This window comes from Ictidomys tridecemlineatus, chromosome 8 (assembly GCF_052094955.1).
Source record: "Ictidomys tridecemlineatus isolate mIctTri1 chromosome 8, mIctTri1.hap1, whole genome shotgun sequence".
In the NCBI taxonomy this organism is placed as follows: domain Eukaryota; kingdom Metazoa; phylum Chordata; class Mammalia; order Rodentia; family Sciuridae; genus Ictidomys; species Ictidomys tridecemlineatus.
Window position 1 is genome coordinate 99,810,581 of NC_135484.1, and position 24,721 is coordinate 99,835,301.

The window sequence follows — 24,721 nt, forward strand, 5'->3', positions numbered from 1 at the left end:
TCTTTTTTTGTGGTGCTAAGGGTAGAACCCAGGGCCTTGCACACACCAGGCTAGGGTTCCACTGCAGAGCTGCTCCCCAGGCTCTGTATATTCGTTCTTTCAAGAAGGATTTAAGGCTGTGACCACTTCTGTTTGGAACTATAGTGTTTGGAGTAAAGAAAGGCAGGTGACCCTTAGGAAGCTTTAGAACAAACAACCCAAAGCCCCCATGGATGTTATTTCACAAATTTTAGGCTATACTTGTTTGATTCAGTAAAATCCCATTTAGTCTTGTTGGTGAAACATTGAGTGTGATTAGTTATTTTATAGTTTCAAAATATGCTACAATGAAGTTTGTCTCCTTTGATCCTCCCTTATGAGGAAGACAGGGAAAATGCAATCCCACCTCACAGATGGTGGAACAGAGACAGGAGGCTGAGTCACATGTTCATCTCTTCTCCCTCACCTCCTGTGTCTTCTTAGTCCTCGGTGCCTGGTTCCCATCTGCCACCATGTCTCATTTGTTCTTCACCATCAACACCCTTCCTCCACCTTCCTGTTCTCTCCTCCTGCCTTAATTCAGCCCCCATGATTCCCTTCCTAGATCACAGAGCAGGTTCCTGACAGGTGCCCTCACCTCCAGGTGTCTTCACCTCCAGGTGCCCTCACCTCCAGGAATTCTCACCTCCAGATGTGCCACTGTTCAGGCTGCTGAGTAAATTTTCCAAAACCCAAGTCTCATTGTTTTCCTGTCTAATTTGAATTGTTGGATATCTTCTCTTTTCTTCAGGATATCAGTGGCACACAGGCCATTCACGACAGTTTCCTTGTTTGCCCTGACTCCCTTCCTGCTGCCCCAGTACCCTTCCCTGCACCCTTGGCAGATGCTGATTTCTCTGCCTAGGATGCCCACACCACTATCTGCCTATTCTTGGATTTCCATGGAATCCCATTCACTGACCAGGGACCCCAGCTAGAGCCCAGCCTTCTCGCTGTGGCCCTCTGCATTTGCCATTTGGCAGCATGTGCCTTTCTGTAGTATAATTGTATGTTTGTCAGTCTCCTTGCTGGACTGTGCAGTTGGTTACCAAGGACAGTGTCTTTTTTTCCCATAGTACTGAGGTTTGAACCCAGAGGTGCTCTATTCCCAGCCCTTTTATTTATTTATTTATTTATTTATTTATTTATTTATTTATTTATTTATTTATTTATTTATTTCGAAACCAAGTATTGCAAAGTTGCCCAGGCTGACCTCTAACCTGTGATCCTCCTGACTCAGCCTCCAGAGTTACTGGGATTACAGGCACATGCCACTGCACCCCTGCCTGGCAGGCAGCATCTTTTATCTCCCTATTTCACAGGTTAGCCCATGACCTCTCACAGAGTAGATCTTTGTGGAAAAGAGGAGGAAAAGCAAAAAGGAAAGTTTGTCTGATTTCAAAGTTCATGTTCTCTCTGTCCTTGACACCACCCATTGTCACATTCTCCTAGTCCTTGGTGTTGAGGATAAGGGTGACTCTCACAGTGATCCAGTTTGACTTCACTTCATCCTCTGGCCAGCCAGACCCTGGTCTACCTCTGGTAAATGCATTCCAACAAAGTAATGACTCATGTGTATGACTCAGGGCAACACAGCACAGCTGGAGAGGAAGCCTGAGTGTCTGCCCAGAGCATGCTGGTTACAGAGCTGCAAGATCCCAACAGGCATTCCCCAGGCTCCTGCAGCCTTGCCGCCTGCTCACTGGAGCCAGCCTCTGTCTGTGGAGAAGGCTGAAGTGACAGAGTTTTATAAGACTTTTATGTCTGGGATTCCATCTCATTTATTACCATTATCTAATAAATCCCTATTTGTTGCAGGCTTGCTGTAAGTTATAGGTATTGTAATAAGCATCTGGCATACAGATTATCTCATTTAATCCTCATAGTAGCCCTACAGTAACAAATACTCATATAGCACTTACTACGTGTTAGACACTGTTGTAAGCACTTTATACTAATAAATTCATCTATTTCTCAAAATAACCCTGTTATTGTCATCCTCACTTTACTGATGAGGAAACTGAAGCATTTAAAGGTTACACATAGAGGTCACATGGGTTGCAAAAGACAGAGCTGTGATACAAACTCAGGCAGTCAAGCTTCTGAGTTCACACTCTTAACCCATGCTATGCTGCCCTGATGGAGTGTAACTATAGTCCCATTTTACAGGGGAGGAAATGAAGGCACAGAAAGGCTAGTTACTTAAAAAAGACACACAACCAGCTTGTGATGGAGCCAACAATGGAAATTGGTTGTCTTCAACCCCTGGCTCCTAACCACTGTACTCTCCTGCCCAGACTTAGGAGACATACAGTCATCAAAATATGGTGATACACTTAGCTCTCCCTGCTTTGTGCTTCACAAAGGCCAAGTCCAGAGGTTGGATAGGATGCTGGGGCAGAAACATTCTTCTAAGTCTAGTGCTACAGCAAACAGTGTCTGATGGCACATCCTGCTTCTCATGTCTTCACTTTGGGGCCACAGAGCTTTCCTCATCCTGGGGATGCTGATGGAGCTTTTCTTACCCCCACAGACAGTGAGACGGTGCACTACCACTACGGCCCGAAGGACCTGGTAACAATCTTGTTCTACATCTTCATCACCATCATCTTACACGCTGTGGTTCAAGAATACATTTTAGATGTAAGTGCAATGTCTGGATTCTGAGATTGGGAGCTGGGGAGATGCCTTGGGGTAGAGGACCTTGCCTTGGAGGAAACTACAGTTTTCAATCCGTGCACCTCCTAATTTGTATCCCCTGGCTGATCCTATTGATGGACTTCCCTTACTACAGTTTGTCCTCAGCATCCTTCATTGATCAGCACATGGGAAAGCAGTATTTATTACACAGGAGAAACTGTCTGAAATATGACAAGACTGTCCTTACGGTCTGTCGTCTGTGACATGATTAAGGGCTGTTTTCTTTATGTATAGGAGAAAGATGTGAGTCTTGCTGTTTTTTCAAAACGTTTGCCTTAAGCCAAGCACTGTATGTATGCTGTAGGCTTGCACTAATAACTTGGTTTATAGTAGGGCTCAGACTTCTAACAATGTTTAATCCTTTCATGGGGAGGAAACGAGTTTGAAATCTGTCAGATGTGAATGCTCTTCTTGTTTATTGATATGTGGGGTTTTCTTTATCCTTTAGAAAATCAGCAAACGGCTTCATCTCTCCAAAGTCAAACACAGCAAGTTCAATGAATCTGGACAGTTGGTCGTCTTTCATCTCAGCTCAGTGGTGTGGTGCTTCTACGTGGTGTTGACGGTGAGTGGCCCTCGGGACTGCTGATGGGTGAGAGGCAGCTCTGTGTCTTGTATTGCTGATGAATGACCACAAAGGGCTTGCAGAGAAGAAGAAGAGTAAGGTATAACTTTCTTAGAACTAAAACTCTTTGCACTCACATGGTATTTCATGAGAGGCTAAATGACATAGATGCCACTTTATAGCATGTACCTACACAGCACTATATAGTTTCACCAGGCCAATTCCATAAGGTCAATTTCATGTCTATTCCAGTACCTGTGTTATAGACTGAAAAGTCTCAAGCTCAGATATTGCAGATTATCTGTATGTGTTTCCAAGGATGGCTTGGCCTTGGAAGTCCAGCTCCAAATCCAGCTTACTTTCTGCTTTGCTGCATTGGCCTCCCATACACAAGGCCAGCATTGCCCTGTCTACATATTGCCCTTTCCCACACTTGCCTACAGGACCAAATGATTTATCTCCTCCCCTTTCTACAATAGGATTTATTTCAAGCCATCTTTGATACAGCAGAATTTCTTCTTATAAAGGAATGTGGATAGTCCTTTGAGGTTCACTATAACAAGACCCTGCCTGTCATGCTAGGAAGTTTTTAATTAACACCTACTCTTCCCTGGAATCCCTCCTGTCTATAACCTGATCCCATGAGAAATCCCGACCTTGGGTGTAGAAAATTCAACGACCCTATGACCTCTTTGCGATTTCCTTTCCTGCCTCCCACACATTCCTCCTCTGTGTCTTCTGAGGAAGGGATGGGCCCAGAGCTGAATATGGACTTAATATTCCTAAAGCAAGAGTCAACATGTCCTTTTGTATATTGCTTTTATTCCTATTATTATTTCATTGAAAAGTGGTTTTTCTAAGCAGTACACTAGGAATTTTAAATGAGGGACCTAAGACTATTATTCTCTTGAGCTGAAGTCCATGTCATTCTCCTCTGGTGGACTTACCTTGCATATACCCTTCCCTTGTCCTGAAACTGGAGTTTCAAGCTTCTCCCCACCCCCAGTGAGTTCATGCCAACCTCTGGAGACCTTAGCTGCTTTGAGGTAGAATGGCCTCAGGATACCAAAGGACATGTAACTCAACTGATCTTTCATGGGAAATATTGCCTCATCTCTGACTCACTTTACCCTTTCAGCCTCACCCCCAGACATTCCACCCTAGCTGTGACACATGGGGGCCAGATTTGGAGGCCAGAGAGAAATTACAATACCCTTTTTAGCGTATGAAGCACTCAACTGTTGCTTCTCAGTCCTTTACAGACTAGAAAAGGATGATGGAAATTAGTTTGGAAGCATGGAGGGCTTTTCTTGGGGAAATTCCAAACAGTCTTTTATGGGGTGGTGAGAGCAGTTCCCTACTCAGCACGGTCAGCAGGACATAGAGACCAGGGAAACATACAGTGTTCTGGTGATCCTACCTCTTAGTAACACCGCTAGACTCCTTGCCTCATTATCTGTGTGGGAGGAAAGTGATGGAGGAGCAAGAGGAATTCTATAAAAGGAGTAAAAAAATGCTAGTTTTTTTAAACTCAGTTTTCTCTTATGATGCAAATTTTTCATGATTCTTCTCTTTCTTTCATTTTCCAGTCAGCTCATCAGTGGGTCCAACAGCTCTGTGCTCCAGAACACACTGATATTCTGTCTGTTGCTTTCTACCTGTATAGCTACCCCTAGCCCAGTGGTCTAGGAATTTGTCCCTCTGGGGACACCTGGCAACAGGTTGCTGGCACACAGTGGGTGGAGTTGGGAATGCTACCAAATACCCTTCACTGCAGAGGACAAATCCCACAGCTAAGGGTTTTCTGACCCAGATGTTAGCAGTGTCGAGGTTGTAAATCCTGAGTGCCTATTATTTCTCACCTGCACACTGAATGTCCTCCTTCCAGAGGGAGGCTGTGTCCACTCTGTGCCTCCCTGCCCTAACCCATTAACTGCTCTACCAGATGGATCTGTACAAAACCCAGGTAAAATCTTGCATTTATCGTACTTAAAAGCTTTTCTCATAGCTGAAGTAAAATTTTTTTTTCCCCCTCACTCATGTCATATGGGTCCTACTGGCCTAACTGGTCTGATCTGAGGGGACACAGCCCTGCTGTGTCCACCTTTGTTCCTCTTACTGTTCTGGCCACTTCTGTTTCCTAGACTTTGCACTAGTGGTTCCTCTGCTCAAGTGCTACTTCCACAGGCATCACATGGCCATCTCCTTCTTGCTATCCAGTGTCCACCTAAGTGTTACCTGCTCACAGAATGCCCCTCATTTGCATTTTATGCATTGCACCCATTACTGGTGTTCTTCTGGTTCATGTGTAGTTCTCTGTGCCTGCCTCACACTGGACCCTGAGCTATTTGCTAGCAGGCACCATGCTTATGCTATATCCTTTATAGAGTGCCTGACGTATACTAAGTGCTCATTAAATATTGACTGTGAGGAATGAATAGGCTGCACATGATCTTATTTCTCTAGCCTTCAACAATTTTTTATGTAATGAATTGATGATTTTCATAATCATCATAGACGGTCATGTTTTTAAAGTAATACAAAAAAGTTTAAAAAAAAGGAAAACTATATCCCAAATTCCTCTTACCAAAAATACCAGTTTTATTTGGTGTTTGATTTAGGCATTTTTCAAGTATATGTGCAGTCAGAGTGATGGGAGTATGGCTGGACAACCAAATAAGAACATCAACCTTTGACTTTCAATTTATCTTTGATATATCATTTGTTGTTCAGGGGAAAAGAGGGAAAAAAAAAACCATAATAAAACTCCACTGGAGAATGCAGGGTGGGTGAGCATTTGCCTGACTTCTTTGGTATGTCTGACTTTCATATTTTAAAACCTAAAACCCACTGGTCAGTGAGAATCTGATGGAGGGGAATTAGTGTCAGAACTGATTGCTACTAATAGACTAGTCACCTTGGAGCAGATTTGTAGCACATGGTTGTTCCTGATGAACAAATAATATAGGGAACGCCTGATTCTAGCAACTGGCTGTGTTATGTCTGGCTTCTGCTGTTTTTGTGGTTCTTTCTGATCATTCCCCAGAAAGGAAGGCTGTTGTGGAAGCAGAAGGAATCGCTCCAGCACGCTGAGGCCTTGCTTAGCTTATGAGTTGATGTGCAGAGTCAAAAGAGAACAAAGGATTTCAAGAACTCCCCCAAACCATCTGCAGAGGCCTTGGGTGGATGGGGTTCGGAAGGAGTTACAGGTGCTTGCTGTGCCTCTCTGGGCCCCAGGAACTCAGGTGTCTTGGCATGTCTCAGCTCAGAGGTGGCCCAGCCCAGCTCTCCCTCAGACAGCTGCCTGGACAGAGGTCTGGAAAAGGCTGTTCTCAGAGCAATGAGTCATTTTTCCTCTGGCTCTCTTAGCTTTCCTCTTTCCGCCCATCCTCCTCCAGTCCCAGTGGACTGGACATTCGCAAGAAGGCAGCATTTTTCTGGAGAGTTTTCTTGCTGTGTTGGCTTCCAGATTCTGACCTCTTTGTCTCTTAAGTGAAGAGGCCAAGCAGAGGGGGTTCCCATTTGCAAGTCACAAGACCCTGTGGGCTGCGGCATTCTCACAGCGCTGCTTTTCTTGGCCCATCTTTTTTCTTTTTTTTTTTTGGCAGAAGCGCCTCTTCCACCTCAGTCCCAGAAGTACCATTTTTCCTGTGAAGTGCATTGCTGCTTCCTCTAGGAAGGGTTGTTCTCACCCCTCTGATTTCCCTGGAAGGAAGCAAGAGAGTGTGGAAGACCAGGTGTCACTGTGCCTGGGGTCAGATCTGATGTGTTAATGGCAGAAAGGGGAGGCGAATGGGTAGCAGCAATGTGGGTGTGTGAAAGAACTCACTGCCACCACCCTGATGTCCACAGCTTCTTGCCTCTGTGTGTGACCAAGGGAGTGGGGTGGAGGTGTGAGAAGAGATTGTAATTGGGGCCATAGGGTTTGAGTGAGACTTTTCCTTCCAGTGTAAGTTATTGTGACTGCATTGGGAAGTGAATCTGATTGGGTCTATCAGGTCATTGTGCTCATGAGGTCCCAAGTAATGGCACTGGGGCAGTGTGGATTGTACCCAAAATGATAGGCCAGAGGGCAGTTAGTGATCGAGGGTGGATCAGGCCTCAGTTGGAAATACAATCTCAGATCCAACAGACAGTAGACTAGAGTGCTTTTCACTAAACCAGTTGACCTTCTCATCCCCTGAGCATTATAAAACCCCGGCTCTTACCTTTGGAGCAAACAGTCAAGGTTCTCAGGCTTCTCATCAAATCCACCATTGTAGACAGCTTTTTCACCACTGTGACTAAAAGATTCCACAAGCACAATTGTAGAAGAAAAAAGGTTTATTCAGGGCTCAGTTTCAGAAGTCTCCATATATAAGACAGTAAGCTCCATTCCTTGGGGCTTAAGGTGAGACAGAACATCATGGCAGAAGAGTGTGGCAGAGGGAAACATCTCACATGATGATCAGAAAACAGAGAGAGAGGTCTCCACTTGTCAGCTACAAATATATACCTCATAGCCACATCCCCAATGAACCACTTCCTGCAGCCATACCCCACGTACCCCCAGTTACCACTCAGTTAATCACTGATTAGGTTAAGGATATAACCCAATCATTTCTCCTCTGAACTTTGCATTGTCTCATATATGAGCTTTCGGGGGATACCACGTCTAAACCATACAGCTACCAGCTTAACTGATTTTCTGATTACTGAAGTAACCTTCTTGGAGTTCTAGAACCAGGAAATTGGTGGCCTAGCTTAGATTTTTAGCTGTGCTACTGAAAAACTATCTCATTTCAGATCTTTTATTTCTATTCCATTTCTCTCTTCAAGAGGTCATACTAATCTAAACTTCTCTGAGTAACAAACAAGAGCCCTTGTTTTTTTTTCCCCAGAAGAAATTGTTTAAAGCATCCATCATTCATTTATTCAACTAACATATTGTTATTAGACTCTGTGTCAGTTGATTCTTGCTGAAGGTGGACTTTTTCCTCCTATGTTTTACAATCTTGGATTATAAGCTCATCTTTTACATTTCAAGGATTTATCTGTGGGAATTCCATGTATCCTTAGGTGATGGTATGTCCTCAGGGTATCACTGGACTACAACATGCTGTTAGTACTGATTTATCAGCCTGGTGGTTCCTGAATCACTGAGGTGGTTTGAACTCCAGACCCAGGCGAGAGCAAACCTGACATTGTGGGTATTTGGGGCAAATATTTTTGTTTTCGTCCTTAGCCTGACTAAGCAGACTTTTTTTTTTTTTTTTTTGGATCAGCAACACTTTCTAGACTACTTTTTCTCTGAGGTTGTAGCCCTTCAAGGATCCTCATTTCATACTAGCATCTTGGGTTCCACATCCCAAGGCACTGTCTTCTGTGTGGGCACTACAACCCTGGTCCTAAGACTGTGCCTTCTGGGCTGCTACAGGTCACTTACTGCTCTGGCTTCTAGTTCCCTGTTTCTTTGGGTCCTGGAGGTGGGGGTGGGGGTGGGGTTTCCCTTATCTTCTTGTGAGCTCTGCTTTGCTATTAAAAGCATATTTGTTATATTCCATTTCTAGATGTTGTGTGATGGGAAGGTTTTCAGGTTACTTCCCCCTCTGTGTATGGGGTGTGGGGCTACTTGTTAGGGACATAAAGGAGAGCAAGAAAATGCTCTAGTGTGATGGAACTTCACTAGAGTGTTGGAGGAGACACGTGGCAATCATGATGCAACATAAGATGGGGGTCAGAGTCCTGATGCACAGTGAGGTTTGCAGGGCCCTGCTGTTCTTATTTATGGTGATCTGAAAAGTCAGTCTCAGCTTTCAGTTTTCCAGTGGAAGTTGATTCTAGTACGTTTGCTTATTCATTCTGTAAGCATTTTCTGAGTGTCTACAGGCCAGGCATCATACTAGACATTGTCCAGGAACTATCAGGTTGATTTCCAACAATAACTCTGCTGAGATAGTATTCATAACCTCATTTTACAGCTTATGGAAACAAATGAACTTGTTTGGTAGAGACAGCTGGTACATGTCAGGTCCACATTCAGACCCAGGTATCTAGACCTGAACATGGCACTTCCCACTAGATTATGGCTCTCACTGGTGGAAGAGAGCCAGTGGGTCCCAGGTATAGGCATTCTATGTCTTCACATTTCCTGTTCCTTACTCTTTTCAGCATGTGGGGGTTGGGTGCAGCCATGACCCCTGGACCAGTGACAGGACCCCAGTGGGTCCCATGTTCACATCTCTAAGTGCTCTCTTCTCACCCACCACAGGAAGGATACTTAACAAACCCAAGAAGCCTCTGGGAAGACTACCCGCATGTGTACCTCTCGTGAGTATTCTTGTACCTGGTCCCCAGGGAGGAGCAAGTGGTCCCCTGGCTTCTCATCCCACAGTGTGGCCAGAACATTACAAGGCCAACTGGCATGAGGACCAGATCATGTCCTGAGCCTATTGAGGCATGGTGTTGTGGGCAGTAGGCCTGTGTATGGCTGTTTCCTCCCAGAGAATCCCCAAATGGAATGTCACCTGCACTGGCTCTTCCCACAGAGGCACCTAAACTGACAGATACAAAGTAGAACTCCCCACAGTCTTTTGGCTTTGTGCCATTCACAGCACATCTTCCTATCCATCCTCTGGCTGATGCTCTGTCACAGGCAGCATCCTGTGCCTCTCTGGTGCTGCCATGTCTCAGGCCCATCTCTAGTTTCCAGGAGGCCTCTCCTATGACCTTTCAGAGCAACAATAGCAAAGGATGTAGAGCTGAGCTAGATCTTCCTTTGCTACTTGAATCCAGCCATTGTTCATTGTGTTCTATGGTCACCATATCCATCCAAAGTGCCCTGGAATCAGCGCCTTCCTCAGCTTTCCCTTCTGGAGGCTGAAGAACTCCTCCTCCTTCGTACACTTGTGATACTGCTTTTTTCTTCCATGGACTTTACATGTCCCTTTAGATGGTCTTGTATATGGCATGGCCACTGTGGATGTAGTGGTGGCAGGCCTTGCCCCCAAGCTCCTGGACCTACGTGCTTGGCAAGCACCAGTGGAATGTGGTGCTGTACCCTCTTTGAGACTCCTCCCTCTTCTCCAGCTTCCAGGTGAAGTTTTTCTACCTGTGCCAGCTGGCCTACTGGTTGCATGCACTTCCTGAGCTTTACTTCCAGAAGGTACGGAAGGTGAGTATGTGCTTTTCCTGCCCCCCAGGGAGTTCCTTCATTCTCCACTCCCCTCCTGTGTTCCCTTTGCTGCCTCCCTTCCCTTCCTCCAGAGCACAGGGTGTAGGCTGGTGATGGGGTGTTTGGTGCTTGAGGTAATGCTAACTCAGCCTCTGTGGCAGTGCCTTTTGGAACCTCATGAGCGGCCACCAGTATCAGTCTTTTGCCTGCCTCTTCCAGGAGTGTGGCTTTGGGTAAAATCTAATGTCAAGATCCTGGAGAGATGTTTGCCACTCCCACAGCTTTTTAAAAAAATTGTTTCACTCTGAATTAATTCCAAAAGCCCTCTTCCCCAGTTGCCATGTTCTACTCCTCAGTCCACACCTTGCCCTCTGACACGAGACCCGAAGCCGCTGCCTCACCCTTGAACTTTGCAGCAGCCCAGCAGGACAGACTCTGGTGTGACATGTACTATGAGTTAAAGCCACCCAGTCCTGGAGGGGTTAGGGGACCTGGCCCTCACGCTTTCCCTGCATTCCCTGCATCCTCAGGTAGGGAAGGGACAAGTTTACTGTCTGCGGCTCTTTTGTTTCCAGGAGGAGATTCCCCGCCAGCTCCAGTACATTTGCCTGTACCTGATCCACATAGCCGGAGCATACCTCTTAAAGTGAGTGAGACCTTGAGCCACCAGAGTTCCTTTCCTTCTTATGTCCCTGCTATTCACAATCATTCAATTAGAAGGCATTGATTAGATGCCCTCTGTGTATCAGGTACCATGCTAAGACATGGGGACACAGAGAAGAATAATAGAATGTTGTTTGATCTTCAGTGATTCATTCTCTATCTGGTAGGAGAGATGTAGATAATTTACTCTAAGGACAATTTACTGTGATGAGCACTATAATAAGGTCTGTTTCACCAGCCATGGGAAGTCAGAGAGTGATAGCCTCAACCTGAAAGAAAACCAGAGAAGACTTTGACAGATGCTGGCCCTTGAACCATGGCTTTGCAGGTTAAAGGTAGCCTGAAGCTGGGCTTCCACCTCAGTGTCCAAATGCTGCTTGAGCCCATGACCCTAGGATTCCCTTCTCTTTGGTTTATAATGTCATGAAGAGTAGTTTACTGCTTGATTGTTCTAGAAGTACACAGAGTTGCTATAGTGTTTGATCTTTTCTTTTTTCTTTTTCTTTTTTTTTTTTTTTAGTTGTTGGTGGACCTTTATCTTTATTTATTTATATGCAGTTCTGAGGATGGAACCTAGAACCTCACACATGCTAGGCAAGCGTTCTGTCACTGAGCCACACCCTAGCCCTAGAGTTTGATCTTGAGGGTCTCTTTTATGTAGGATGAAAAGGTCATTTCATTTATAATTTGGACTTCACCTGAGCTTTATCCACATAGGGTTGAGCTCCCTATACTTCCTCTAGGCTGTCATTTGAGTGCCTGCTATGTGTAACTTTTGCTAGTGCCTGGAGGTCTGCGAGCCCCTGTCTCCTGGGTTCTCATAGCAGGCATCCTGTGAGAATGACTGGGTTGGGTTAATAGAGTCCAGGAGGGTAGCATTGCTCAATCTCTGGTCTCCCAGAGAGGCCTAGAGCCAAGTCACTTCCTGGATGGGCCTTGGAGGGGTGCAGGCTGTGTGTGCCAGCTCTGCCTGGTATTGGATGCTCATGGGTCACATGTAGCATGGGTCTAAGGAAACCACTCTGCACCATCTCCCCAATGGTTTTGCATGGAGCACCATACAGGAAGAGTGCCTCCTGCTTCCCCACTCTCAGCCTGAAGGACTGGGTAATGATATCTCTTAGCAGGAACCCTTTATGTTTCCAACCTCTGCACACTTGTTCTGAGCACCTTTTATGTGCTTGGTTCTAGCAAGATGATGAGTGAGTGCTATGAAGAGCCTGTGTCAGGTCCACGGTGGGAACAGACAAGGGCACCTGACCCAGATAGGGCAGAGAAGAGCCGAGGGAGGTTAGGCTTTGGGAAAAACTCCTAAAAGTGCAATAGCTAACCTGAATCTTAAAGGATGAATCAGGGCCTGCCCAGCAAGTGAAATAGAAAGCAGTGTCCAGGCACATGGGACAGCCTAGGACAAGATGGGGCCATGGTTTCTGCTTGTGGGGAGGGTAAAGCTTATCTTTTGTCTGCAGCTTGAGCCGCCTGGGCCTGATCTTGCTGCTTTTGCAGTACTCCACTGAGTTCCTCTTCCACATGGCACGGCTCTTCTACTTCGCAGACGAAAACAATGAGAAACTGTAAGTAGAGCTGCCAGGGACTGGCCCACTCAGAGGCCTTAGGAACATGGGCTCCCCTGAGACCTGAGCGGGTAGAGGCTTTTGTCCTGGGTTTACGTGCTTACTTGTCTGCAGGCTGCACCTAAGGTTTTTTGGTGGTGGGGGAGCATCTTATTGAAGATACCTCTCAAGTACCTTACTAGGCCCTCTTTGAGTCCTCTTCCCACTCAGGGTCTGAGTGAAGGTTCTTTCAAGAGCCGTAAAGATTAACATCTGTTTCCTGCCTCTGTGAGTAGGTTTAATGCCTGGGCTGCTGTGTTCGGGGTCACACGCCTCTTCATTCTCACCCTCGCTGTACTGGCCATTGGCTTTGGACTGGCTCGCATGGAAAACCAGGCATTTGACCCTGAGAAAGGGAACTTCAACACCTTGCTTTGCAGGTGAGTTGGGCAGAAGCCCAAGGTGATGAATTAGGGCTCCCTGAGACCTGCTGGAACCTTCTGAACTTGGCACAACTCCTGCAGAAGGTCAAGAGGCAGCAGACCTTTGAGTCTCCCAAATGCTGAGGTTTAGCTGGAAATCTCTAAACCTCAGGCCTGAGGGGAGAGGAGATACCAGCCTTCTGCTTCCCTCAAAACCTTCTTTACTTCCTGGCTCTGGTTTGCTCAGACTGCAGTCAGGATCTCAATCCAAATACAAATCCTCTGACCTTTGTGCAACACTTTGTGGTGCACAAGAGGTTTTACGTCTGGTCTTTCAGTTGATCCTTACAACCATGTGAGGACTCTTTAAACCCCTATCATCCAGAGGTTGGCTGGTAGTCAAGGGAAACAACCAGAAGCCATATGCTACCATGAGTACACAGGCCTTGGAAGGTGTGACTGTCCAAGGTTGCTGCTCTTTTAAGTGACATGCTGGATGAGAAGCCACTCTCAGAATTATTTCAGGTATATCATAATTCAGTCATTTGAATTCTACCTATATCTGTGGAGTTTATATTAGCCTTATTCTGTGCTATGGATATGAGGCTCCCCCCAGGCATGAGAGTAGTGTGATTGTGGAGCTTGATGCATAACCACCTCCTTCCCGTCTCTCTTACTTCAGCATTGCTGAAGTGTGCTAGTATAATGACCACAGCACATGCTCTTCCTAATGATAGTGGCAATGTGAGGGGACTGGCCATGGAAGCTGAACAATCCAGGCCTTGTCTCCCTATTTGATGACGCTGGTCTAAGCCCCGCCCTCAAGCCATCTTCTCTGCCTCACAGGCTCTGCATGCTACTGCTGGTGTGTGCTGCCCAGGCCTGGCTCATGTGGCGCTTCATCCACTCCCAGCTGAGGCACTGGCGGGAATACTGGAATGAGCAGAACGCCAAGCGGAGAGTCCCAGCTGCCCCAAGGCTTCCAGCCAGGCTCATCAAGAGAGAATCTGGTGAGTGCCAGGGCCCGAGGCTAAGAGAGGGTGAGGTCTGTCTGGGATGGGTGGGGAGGAGCTGGAGGCTCTTGGGCACGCCACACACGAGTCTTGCTGGCTCCTCCTTCCTGACTATTTCCCTGGGCCTGGGGCTCCGTGACTGGCGCGTGGCTGGGCATGGGCCAAGGACAGAATGTGGGCAAGGCTGGCCCTAACTAGGCCAGGATCCCAGGCCACTGTGGGGCAGGGCTGTGCTGGGTGGGTACCCCTGGTGGGAAACATGTCCTCAGGGTGGTTTCTGGAGCCCAGCCAAGTTCTGCTGCTGCTGCTGCTGCTGCTGCTGCTGCCACCCCCACCCATGCCCTGTGCTACACTGTGCCCTGCTGTGTCCTCACCTGCCCTTGTATTCTGCATCTCGGCCTACCTCTGCTTCCTGGATTGTTGGCTCCTTCTCTGTTCAGGAATGACTCACAATGACACAGTGCTAGGTGGGTGGCAGGGGTGGGACACCTACCTGTCCTTTGGCCCCTACACACACCCCACTTATCACCTACCCCCATAGGTCCCTGAGCATTCCCAGCCCTTCACTTCCTGTCCAGCCTGGGAGCTTGTCTGCACTGGGATCTGTTTTCTGACTCACCTGCCTTTCTCCAGGCAGCTGCCTGCTTGGCAAGGGCTTGTGTGTTTGAAGCAGACACGTGCGCAGCTGGATGTGAGGAGGAGGCCTGGGGGTGGGGGAGTGGCCAGAGGCTGCCTCTGAAGTGCCTATTTGATTTGGATCAAGCACATGGAAGTCTTTTCCACAACAATAAAAGAGCACAATTTTTCTGCCAGAGGAGTTTGAGGCATCTGAGTAAGGCCTTTCCCTTAAGCCTTTTGTACCCTCTCTCTGTTGCCCCCATTCTTAGGCGCTATTGCTGAAATGAGTTGGTGCCCTGTAGAAGCCTGAAAGGAACTGTGAGCACTAGCATCATTTAGGTGACTCCAGGGAGCTCTCACCTCAGCCCCAGGCCTGGGCAGGAGGGCAGCTACCTGATACCTGTTTCTGTGTGTCATCCCCAGCCCCCAGGCTTAAGCACAATCAGTAACCTAGCACCTCAAATGGAGCCATTTGTCTAAGATACTGGGGAAAGCAGAAACCTACCCAGAGCTGTCAACACTTCTGTTTGCTATAGGAAACTGCTGCCCAATGCCCACTTTGGCTCTTGGGGGTGCATCAGGAGGGCTGAGTGGCCCCACTCCTTGATCTGCCCCGATCCTTCGTTCTCCTGCTTCAGTCCTGGCAGAAACCCCACATATGTCTGTCTCTTTCCACTTCCCAGGTTATCACGAAAATGGAGTTGTGAAAGCAGAGAATGGAACATCCCCACGGACTAAGAAACTCAAGTCTCCTTAAGGCCAAAGTGCTGAGAACAGGAATCCTCTTGGTGGGGGCCCAACAGGGAGGCAAGGAACCCAGGCCCCCAACACTGCCTCCTCCTTCCTCCTTGACATGCTCCGTCTCAAATAGCAGAAACCTGTCTTCAGAGAGGGGGGGTTTCTGTTTCTTCTTGGCTTTCTCTTCTTATTCTTCCATAAACCATTCTCAATAAAGCCAAAAATCTTCCTCTGTCACTCCCTCAAGCCACTTACGGCCTCACCTCTGTCCTGTGTTGGGTTTTCTAGAAACCTAGATCCTCATGGTTATTCTTCTGCTCACCTCTTTTTTCTCTTCCTTCGTGGCTGCTGCTTTTTCTTCTTACTTCTTTATTTCACTTTAACGTGCAATTTTTCTGTGTCTGGTTTTTACCATGGGAGGGAGCTAAGATTGAGGTCCTGTCCATCACTCTCCCAGGACCTGTCCATCTGGAAGCCTTGTGCCAAGGAGCTTCACGTGGGGCTGGTAGCAGGCCCCTTGGTGGTCCTTATGCGGATGGGCAGGAAGAGGAGAGGCCTGCCCTCTTGGATCGTAATCTCCTTGGTGCTGATTAACTGATGAGGTGTCTGATTCCAGTTCTACACACGCCATCTTGAGGCACAGCAGCCACTGCTGGTTGTGAATGCCGAGGCATTTGGCTTTGGGACATGGCAACATGATCCAGGAGGACGGTATTAACTCTGTTGGGTCCCATGACTCCAGAGGGCTTCCCGTGCTGGAGTTATATTGAAACCAGCCTGTACTTACTCTGGAGGAAAGTGCTAAAGGAGGACAAGTCTTCCCACTTGTAGAGCAAGAGCAAAGCATGCCGAGCAGCAGGCAGACTCGTAACACGACAGGAGACACAGGAGTCAGCCTGGGCCATTCTCCAGCAATGCCAGCCGCTGTTGTTTCTTCAACCATTCACCAGCACTCAAAACCAAACAGTTAGCAAACCTGCCTGAGATGCGCTGGTCTGGAGTCCAGAACCAGCCAACCCTGTCAGGTCAAACTTTCTACCTTGACTTCATCTCTGTAGCTGCAGAAACACTAAGCCTCAAGGGCTCCACCCTACACCAGTCCCCTGGTGCCCCAGAGAGGGTCACCTGGCCATCTGCCCTCTGGCCTTACTTGTGAGTGTTCTTTGGAATCCTTGTCGCTTGCTGATGTTTATTGAGCACAACTACAGCAAGAGCTAGGGTTGACTCAGAGTCGCTCTTCTAGCTGGATGAGGATGAGCAGAAGATCCCTGTTGACAGAAGTCTTCTGTCTCCCTCCCTGTGATGTTCTTTCCTGTCCCCTCCACCTGAAGACAAGGCTGCCAGGTCCTTAAGCTGTCTTGCGAGGACTTCCTGAAGAGGAGGTAGGCTTGAAAAGGTCCTGATTAAGAACCCCTGAGCCCTGTGCTGAGGCGACGGGGAGCAGTTCTTGGTGGCACAGGAATGCTAATGTCACCTAGCATACTGACCCTCTCTTTGACATGGTAGAGATCAGACCTTGGATTTTTATCCAAAAATGGGGACAAGGGTCTTTTCATCAAGGCAGTTCCCCTTCTCCAAGTCACTTGGAGAATATTGTAGACAAAGTTTAAGTTACCAGTAGCCAAGGGATCTGTTTCCAAACACCACTGTAGACTTCCATCTCTGTCTGGGGTAAGCATACAGAATTGGAAAGACTGCCCTTGGTTTCTTTTGATTGCCCTTAGAAAGTAGGACAATATTTTTGAGAGTGTGCATTTTCCTCTAACGTTCCTCTCCTTCCCTGACCCTTCTCTGGGCTGCACAGAAGAATGTTGGTAAGCAGGTAGCTTGGTATTGACTCAGCAGAGCTGATCTGAAACCCCCTTGCCACTTCAGGCCAACAGCCCTTACATAGACAGTAACTGAGTTTATGCTTACCTGGCCTGAAACTACTCATGGAGAGAGTATTGAGCCCAGCCAGCAGCCTTTTAAACCCACCTTCCTCCTGCATTGGCTCAGATGACCTTCTGGGTTCTCCCCAGGCTGTCATAGCCTCACCAGCCTTCTGTAGGAGGTCTCTTACCCTCAGGTGAGTCACAGACTGAGCTGCTGAGTCATGCCCTCAGTGGATACTTAGAGCATGCTTGCAGTGTTCTGAGGGCTAGGGATGTGGTAGTGAGCAGAGCAGCTGAAGTCCTGGATCCAGCCGCCCCCATTCTCTTGTATGTGGGTTTTCATTGTTCTGTCCCAGGATACATGGCTCCATGTTTCTTACGTCTCCTGCAAGCTTCCAGTGCTGCTGGTGTATCATGCCTTGGGCGTGGTACCATGAACCTTGCAGGTAGGGTCAACTTAGAGTGTTTCCTAAAGGTCAAGGGTTGGTTCAGTCATGGGAGTTTGTATAATCTTATTCTGCACTAAAAAAAAAAAAAAAAACCCTGAGACCATGGGGTAAACATGGAATTGGAAAGATCTACCCTGGGTTTCTTTTTATTACCCTTAGAAAGCAGGTCAGTTTTTTTGAAAGTGCATTTTTCTTCCTCTCCTTCCTGACATCTTGCCATCCTGGGCTTCAGGGATGTTTGTGGATGCTTAGAGGTTAATGTTAGGGTATTTCCTTCCCCTACCTGCCTCCCTGGCACATTTATGTCACAGCAAAGTCAAGACTTTGGCAAGCTGACACAAACCGTGTTGCCAGAGTTTAAATAACTCAATTCCACTTGATCCTGAGAGCAGGTTGGGCTAGCTTGTACTAACTTGGGCACTGTGGCTATGTTTTCATTTTTGTTTAGTCTATCCTATCCCCAAAGCACCAAGCCACTTGTGCAGGCCTTGCAGACCCCTCCATTGGAGAGGCAGCTTAGCACCAGCCGCCAAGGGCAAAAGAAAAGATGCTCATCTACCTCAGTCACTGCCTCTCGACATCCCTGACTGGTACAGCTGCACTCAGATGCCAGCAGATGGCAGTGGTAGGAGAGGGAGGCCATTTTGGTGGATAGAGGAGCCCCTGCTGTCAATTCTCCCAAGTTCAGTGATGGGAAAGTTATTTTTACCTTCCAGGCACTGATAGCTGCACTATCAATAAGTTTCATGTGTTCTTGTTGAAGGTAGTTCTGGGGGAAAAGGGAGTTTACCAACACTTAAATCAAAAGAGACATGTGTTCTGGCTACCTTCACAGTGTTTCCCTTGACTGGAATCCCTGGGACCCTAAAGCCAGGGGTGGGTTTGTGCATCTAGGTTTTCAGACCTCTTTCCTCAGTACCCCTGGATTTTTGTCTCAGTGGTAAATAAGAAAGAGGTTGCATGCCCTCCAAAAATTCCACAATGTAAAGTTATGTACCATGGAAGCTTTAATTACAAGAGGCTTGCCAACACCTTTGGCTGTGGAAGGCCTTGGTTTGCATTTCTTTGATAGGTATCAGTCTTTCCTGTTTATTTTGCCTATATCTGGGGTGGGAAAAGGTAGGATTGTCTGAACATAACTAACTTCCCTAATGTCTAAGGGCTTCAGTGTCTCAAGTGGATCTTAAACCCTTATGGCCTCTGTTCTCCACTGATGGAGAGGGCTGAGGGCCTGAGAGTCAGGGCGGTTGGGTGGTCTTTCTCCTCTCCTGCTCCTGAGTTTACAGTCTTTTTCCTCAGGAGAGAGAGTGGTGGTTACTGGAGAACCATCAGTTCATTTGAAAACCTAAGAATAAATTGGAGCCCTCTGGCCCGTGGTCCACTGTGAGGAAGCCTTCACCAGCTTCCCACCTTCTCCCTGTTTGCATGAGTATTAACTACACCTCCTGAGAGGCTAGAAAAGGCCACGCCTCCTTTGTGGCCTCACCTCCCACTCATGTCCTCTTTTATGGAGATGGCTGGATCAGCACACCTGAAGATAAAAAGCATTCAGACTTGCAGGCTCTACGTAGCCTTTTAGTGTTTGGTAACTCCCGTAGAATTTTTGTGCTTGTCTTAAGCAGATCTGTTCTTGTGTAATAAGTGCCTTATGTTGCCGTGTGGCCTTCGTTTGTACTGTATGGCCAGCCCCCAGTTGCCAGGGCTCTGGGCTTTGAGCATATGCAGCCAAGGACACCATCATACCTCACTCAGTACAGTACATATAAAAGGGACACGGACCGACAGTTTTTCCTCATTTACTTTGACACCCTCCCCACATAGTAGTAGGCTCTGTGTTATCTGCTTCATTTCTGCCTCTCCCTGTAGAGGCTCACTTCTGGCCTGCTGGAGGGCTATAGAAGCCTGTGAGTGGCCCAAGGGCAGGCACCTGTGCCTTGTGCTTGTGAAGGGAAGCACCGAGGCTCCAGCACTACCCCTGCAGTCCCTGTACCCTGCCTCACACAGAAGCCCTGACCTTTGTCTCCTCTCACCCCATATTAGAAACAAAGGCACCCTTGCTGTAACCTCTTCTGATCTATTTCACTTCCCAAAGTTTGTGGAAGGTGTTTACTTGTACTTCCTGGTCCAGAGACCTAACTCCTTACCTGTTTGGCAGAGAGTTTAGTCCAGCACTTGCAGAACTGCTACAGCTCCTGATTGGGGTGACCTTGTGTTAGTAGCCACAACCTCCTCCCTGCCCCTCACCTGCCTGCGTGCCTGTTCCCACCCTTCCGGGTTGTGCAATAACCCTCCCAGCCCGTGGGCTTTTCCACAGGCCCTTCTGTCCCTTACATTGCCCTGCAATAGGTGGGGAGGAGGGACCTTTGGGAGGGATAGTCATCATCCCTTACAGAAGAAATGTCAGCCATTTCCCCATGTTGCTGTCACTCATGATGCTGGGTGGGTTTCTGTGGCCCTCTTGTAGAACGTGTGGTATCATCTTAGAAGTCTTTATATTTAAAAATTAAAAATCTGTTGAAAAGGAGAAAAAAACATCCTCAGGATGGGACCTAAGTCAGCGTCTGGGAATACAATCTTTGTGAGGCCCGTGGTGTCACCATCACTCTGTAAAAATGTTTCAGAATTTCTTGTGCACATGGAGAGGATGGAGAATCAGCCCTGGGTGGAGAGCCCTGAGGTCTGAGCAGGTCTGGCTGTGGGAGTGAGTACCACCGTCCTGTTGGGTGCAGATTCGAGTGTTTATGTGTTGAGACTACAAACCTCACTTTTCAGTTCCTCTGAAATAAACATCTGAAGGATGAACTGAGGCTGCTGGTGCCCTGAGCAACTCATAATGCAAATGTGGACAAGTTGTCTTTGTTTTTCTACTTTAGCCTGTTCATGTTATGGACCAAATTTCCACAAGGAACTCAAGGAAAATTTGTACCTGCCGTATTTATGCTTTCATGTAAAAGGGTTGGGGGGAGGGATGTCTATTTTACTTTTGGTGAACTTTTTTCAAAATCCTTTTTCCACTGTTTCTGTCTGGTTTTAAAACAAATTACAGTTTTGTATGGATTTTTTAATGTACATTTTGAAACAAATGATCAAATATTTTCTGTAATAACTGAATAAAAGGCATAGAATTATCAGTCTTAATTGTCTCTGAAATAACTTGACATGCCTCTATGTAGGAGTGCTTTTTAATCTGGATACTTATGTTTACTTGACAAGTGACTTTACATCAGTTTTAGCCCTCATGTCTAAAACTTTTCACTCCATAGTCATTTCTGTGTTTCTTGAAATACATTTGTTCACTGTGGTGATATGAATCAGGGAATTGGAATGAAGGATGGAGAATCAGTTATAAAAAGTACTAGATGGTAATATGTATCATTTTAATTCAATCTATAACAAGTAAAGTAGAAAAGGGGATTTTCTTAGCATGGGGTTCGTGAGCAGGCGGCTCCAGAAGGAAGCTCTCTATGCTTAATGCCTGCTATCATATGACGTCATTTGGCTTAGAGGACATATGCTTCAGTGCTACCAAGTATGTTGGTGCTGACTAGAAGACATCCCAGTATTAGTAGTAATGGTGGGCACTTAGGATTTTTGATGTCACTTATATGGCCTGTTGTTTCCTGTAGCTGAAGCTCAGGAGATGAGTTCAGTGACAGGTATAGTTGGTCATAGACACCCACAGGGTGAGAATTACCAGAGAGCATCTGCTTGAGGTGAAGGTGAGTGGACCTAATCGGGGAGGGGGGAGCTTTGGCAGGTTTGAGTTGGAGTCCTGCTGTGTGTGAGAAACCAGGAGACTCCAGCGCTTAACCTCCCTCATGAGAGAAGATAGGTGACCTAGCTAGGGGTTTTGTTTTTGTTTTATAGGAAACAGTGATAGTGAATACTAAGTTCATGGAATAAGTAAAGCTGTCAAACACTTTTTTAAAGTGAACCTGTTCATACTTGGGTGCCAGCAAGATGAATATTCAAGAGTCACTTACCTAAGTGAACCTCGATTCTCTGGAAACATTTAGAGAAGTCTTCTCTACTTGTTGGTCCCAAACACCCTCAAAGATATGGGTTTAGTATACCTAATTATTAGGTGGCATTTTCAAGGCCCCCTAGTGGTACAGACAGGGTGCCAGCACGCTCAGGATAGTCAGTAGTGGTTACCTCACAGACTATCTTCCTCCACAAGATAGGATTAGCCCTGAATCCACAAAGCACCCTCATGAGTCTTAGACATATCCTTCAGTTAAAGCTGATAGCTATGGCTTCCAGTGTGCCTCCAATGCCGGTGCTACTTGGTAATGGAAATTCTCTATTTCTGACTAAACTCATTGATGGCCAATTGGAAATGATGGACATTTCTTCCTGCAATATTGCTTGCTATAGACTAACTCTGCTGTCTTCCTTCACCTGAGCCCAGCTGTAACTGTGGCATGTGGTAATTAGTGACGTCTAATGGCTGCACTGCCATTTAGGATTTTAGTAGGAAAGTGATTTGCTCTGATTTTGGTGATTCCTACAGTATCTGCCTTGTGGAAACTTAACGGGTGAACAGTGTGAGGACACCAAAGAAATGCCCTGCTGGCTAGGGTCTTTCATGAGATAGTGCTCATACCTTGTGATGGTGCTGTCAGATCTTAGCTTCTCAATCTTGGGTGAGCTTGGGAAGGGAGGCCAGGTGAGAAGTAGAAAGCAAACTTGAGGAATATATGAACCTTATTCAACCTAGCTGAGATGCTTCTAATAATTGTAGTGGGGCTGAAAGTTTAATCCTAGTACTCAGTAATTGAATAGAAAGATGTTTCTTGTATCTGGTGGAAAAAATAAAGGGAAATAAAAAGAAAGTCTATAAACACTTGGATTTCAAAGGGCAGGTAAGAGGATGTTCCTAAATCTCCATTTCAGCTAAGGCCCGATGCAGAGGACAAAAATTGGTATTTCCACATGCTGCCAATTGGACTGATCCATGAAAGATTTGCATTAGAGGTACCCAAAGCTTTTGTGAGTTTCTGTCTTCTTCAAGAGGCAGAGATGATGGAGAATGGATTGGAGACTGCAGACTTCTGAAAAGGGCATCAGGATATAGCAGGTCAGCAAGCTAAGTAAGGGGTAGATGGGGTGGGGATGACTTTAACAGATGTGTTTTGACGTATCTCTTGGAGTTTGGAGAGCACAAGGTTTGGGGTGCCTGATTCTCATCTAAAACAAGTCTCAAGGATAGCTACCTAACTGCAGAACCAAGAGAATCTTTCAGCATGCGTGCACACACCCTGGCAGGGCTGAAAGGGCCCCATTCTGACAGATGAAGAACCTGGGCAGCAGACTGTTATAGCAGGGCAGTCAGTTGGCTACTAGACCATTTGCATCTGAGAATGGTGCACAAGGAGGTTCCCTGTGTGAAGGTGACCTAAGAATAGGCTTGAGACACACGGTACTCAGCCTTCACCCCAGATTATGATGATATTACCTGACAGAAATGAGAAGTTTCCCTTTTCCTCTGGTTCTGCCCTCTAACCCTTCCTAGATCCTACTTGGGCCCAAACAGCAGCTGGCCTGAATAGAGACAGAGGGAACAAAAGCCAGAGAAAGGCTTGTCCCAACACATACACTCTACTAATGGCTTCCAGGCCTGAGGCAAGACTGAGCTGGGAAAACAGGATAGAATTTAGTATTTTTAAAGATTGAAGTGGACTTTTTAAATATTTGAGAATTTTAAAATAGCTATGAATGACTGAAGGAAACAAAATATGAGTTCTTCCTGAGATAATAAACTGGAGCAAAAGGAGGCATCAACAATGCATCTACAGCCTTTAAACTGGTTAAAGGTAACAGCTCATTAGGGAAGGAAAGATCAAGGGCAGCTTCCCAGCAATTCTGAGGAGGCCCAGGCATCCTTGGTCCATCCTCATTCGTGCCATATTTTGGGTGACCCGGAAGAATTTGAGATGGCATTTGAAAAGATGAAGTTGGTAACTGACTTCGATTAAAGAGCAGCACTGGCTAGAAAGTCATTTAGAACTCATTAGAGAGCCAACAACTGCTACCAGTCTTCCCGCACTATCTTAATGCCAGACTCTCTAAAAGAGCAGGTTTTCTACTTTTTTAATCAGCACCCATATCAAGAAAAACATTTTACTTCATAACCCATCAAATACACTCAGGAAACAAGTTTCATGAAAATACATACTCTACATTTGTTCCACACCAATCTTTTATATTCCATTTTTTAAAAATGCAGGTCGACTAATGGGCCTTGAACCAGAGTTTTTAAAACACATACTATGTTTCTCTACAATAGCGGGACAGGCAGGTAGGTAGTGGTGGGGGCCACTGGCTGGCAGCAACAGCAATGCTATACACTTATTTTCAATATCCCAAATGTTTCTAGAAAATTCTCATTCATCCTGCCTTAATCATGCTATATCTTACAGTTTTCCAGAAACAGAACCAATAGAATGTGTATGTATGTGTATAGACATATACAAAGAAAGAAATGAGTAGTAGTATAAATGATTACTACCATGAGAAATGATTCACATTTTGGAGCCTAAGCTCCTTAAGCTGAAGGTGAGTTGGCAAGCTAGAGCTGAGCAAGAGCTGAGGGTGTAGTTCCAATTTGAGTCCAAATGCCTGAGACTCAGGACATCCGATGGTGTAGCTCCTTTCTGAGGCCTGAAGGTGAAGGACTGTTGTTTCAGTTTGAGTTTGAAGGCAGTCAGGCAGGAGGAATTTGCTAGTACTCAGGGGAGGGTCAGCCATTTTGTTTTGTCCAGGCCTTCAGATGAATAGTTGGGCCCAACCACTTTGGGGAAGGCAATCTGCTTTGCTTACCAATTCAGATGTATTCTGAATCAAAAACAGTCAGAATAATGTTTGATGAAATATCTGGGTAGTCTGTGTCCCAGTCAATTGACACATAAAATTAACCATGACAATACCCCAACCACCCAAAATAAGGCACTAA

General features: G+C 46.5%; 1 protein-coding gene across 1 annotated transcript in view; it reads left to right on the top strand.

The window, feature by feature from the left end:
* The window catches only part of Tram2 (translocation associated membrane protein 2), a 76,940-nt gene extending 56,043 nt beyond the window's left edge, over positions 1-20,897 (top strand). Inside the window, exons 3-11 of the mRNA XM_005318567.3 lie at positions 2,552-2,661; positions 3,167-3,283; positions 9,534-9,592; positions 10,352-10,436; positions 11,012-11,082; positions 12,569-12,673; positions 12,949-13,092; positions 13,921-14,084; positions 15,389-20,897. Of these exons, the coding sequence (XP_005318624.1) occupies positions 2,552-2,661; positions 3,167-3,283; positions 9,534-9,592; positions 10,352-10,436; positions 11,012-11,082; positions 12,569-12,673; positions 12,949-13,092; positions 13,921-14,084; positions 15,389-15,462 (929 nt within the window). The 3' untranslated portion in view covers positions 15,463-20,897. The remainder of the gene's footprint in view (positions 1-2,551; positions 2,662-3,166; positions 3,284-9,533; positions 9,593-10,351; positions 10,437-11,011; positions 11,083-12,568; positions 12,674-12,948; positions 13,093-13,920; positions 14,085-15,388) is intronic.
* The last annotated feature ends 3,824 nt before the right edge of the window (positions 20,898-24,721 follow it).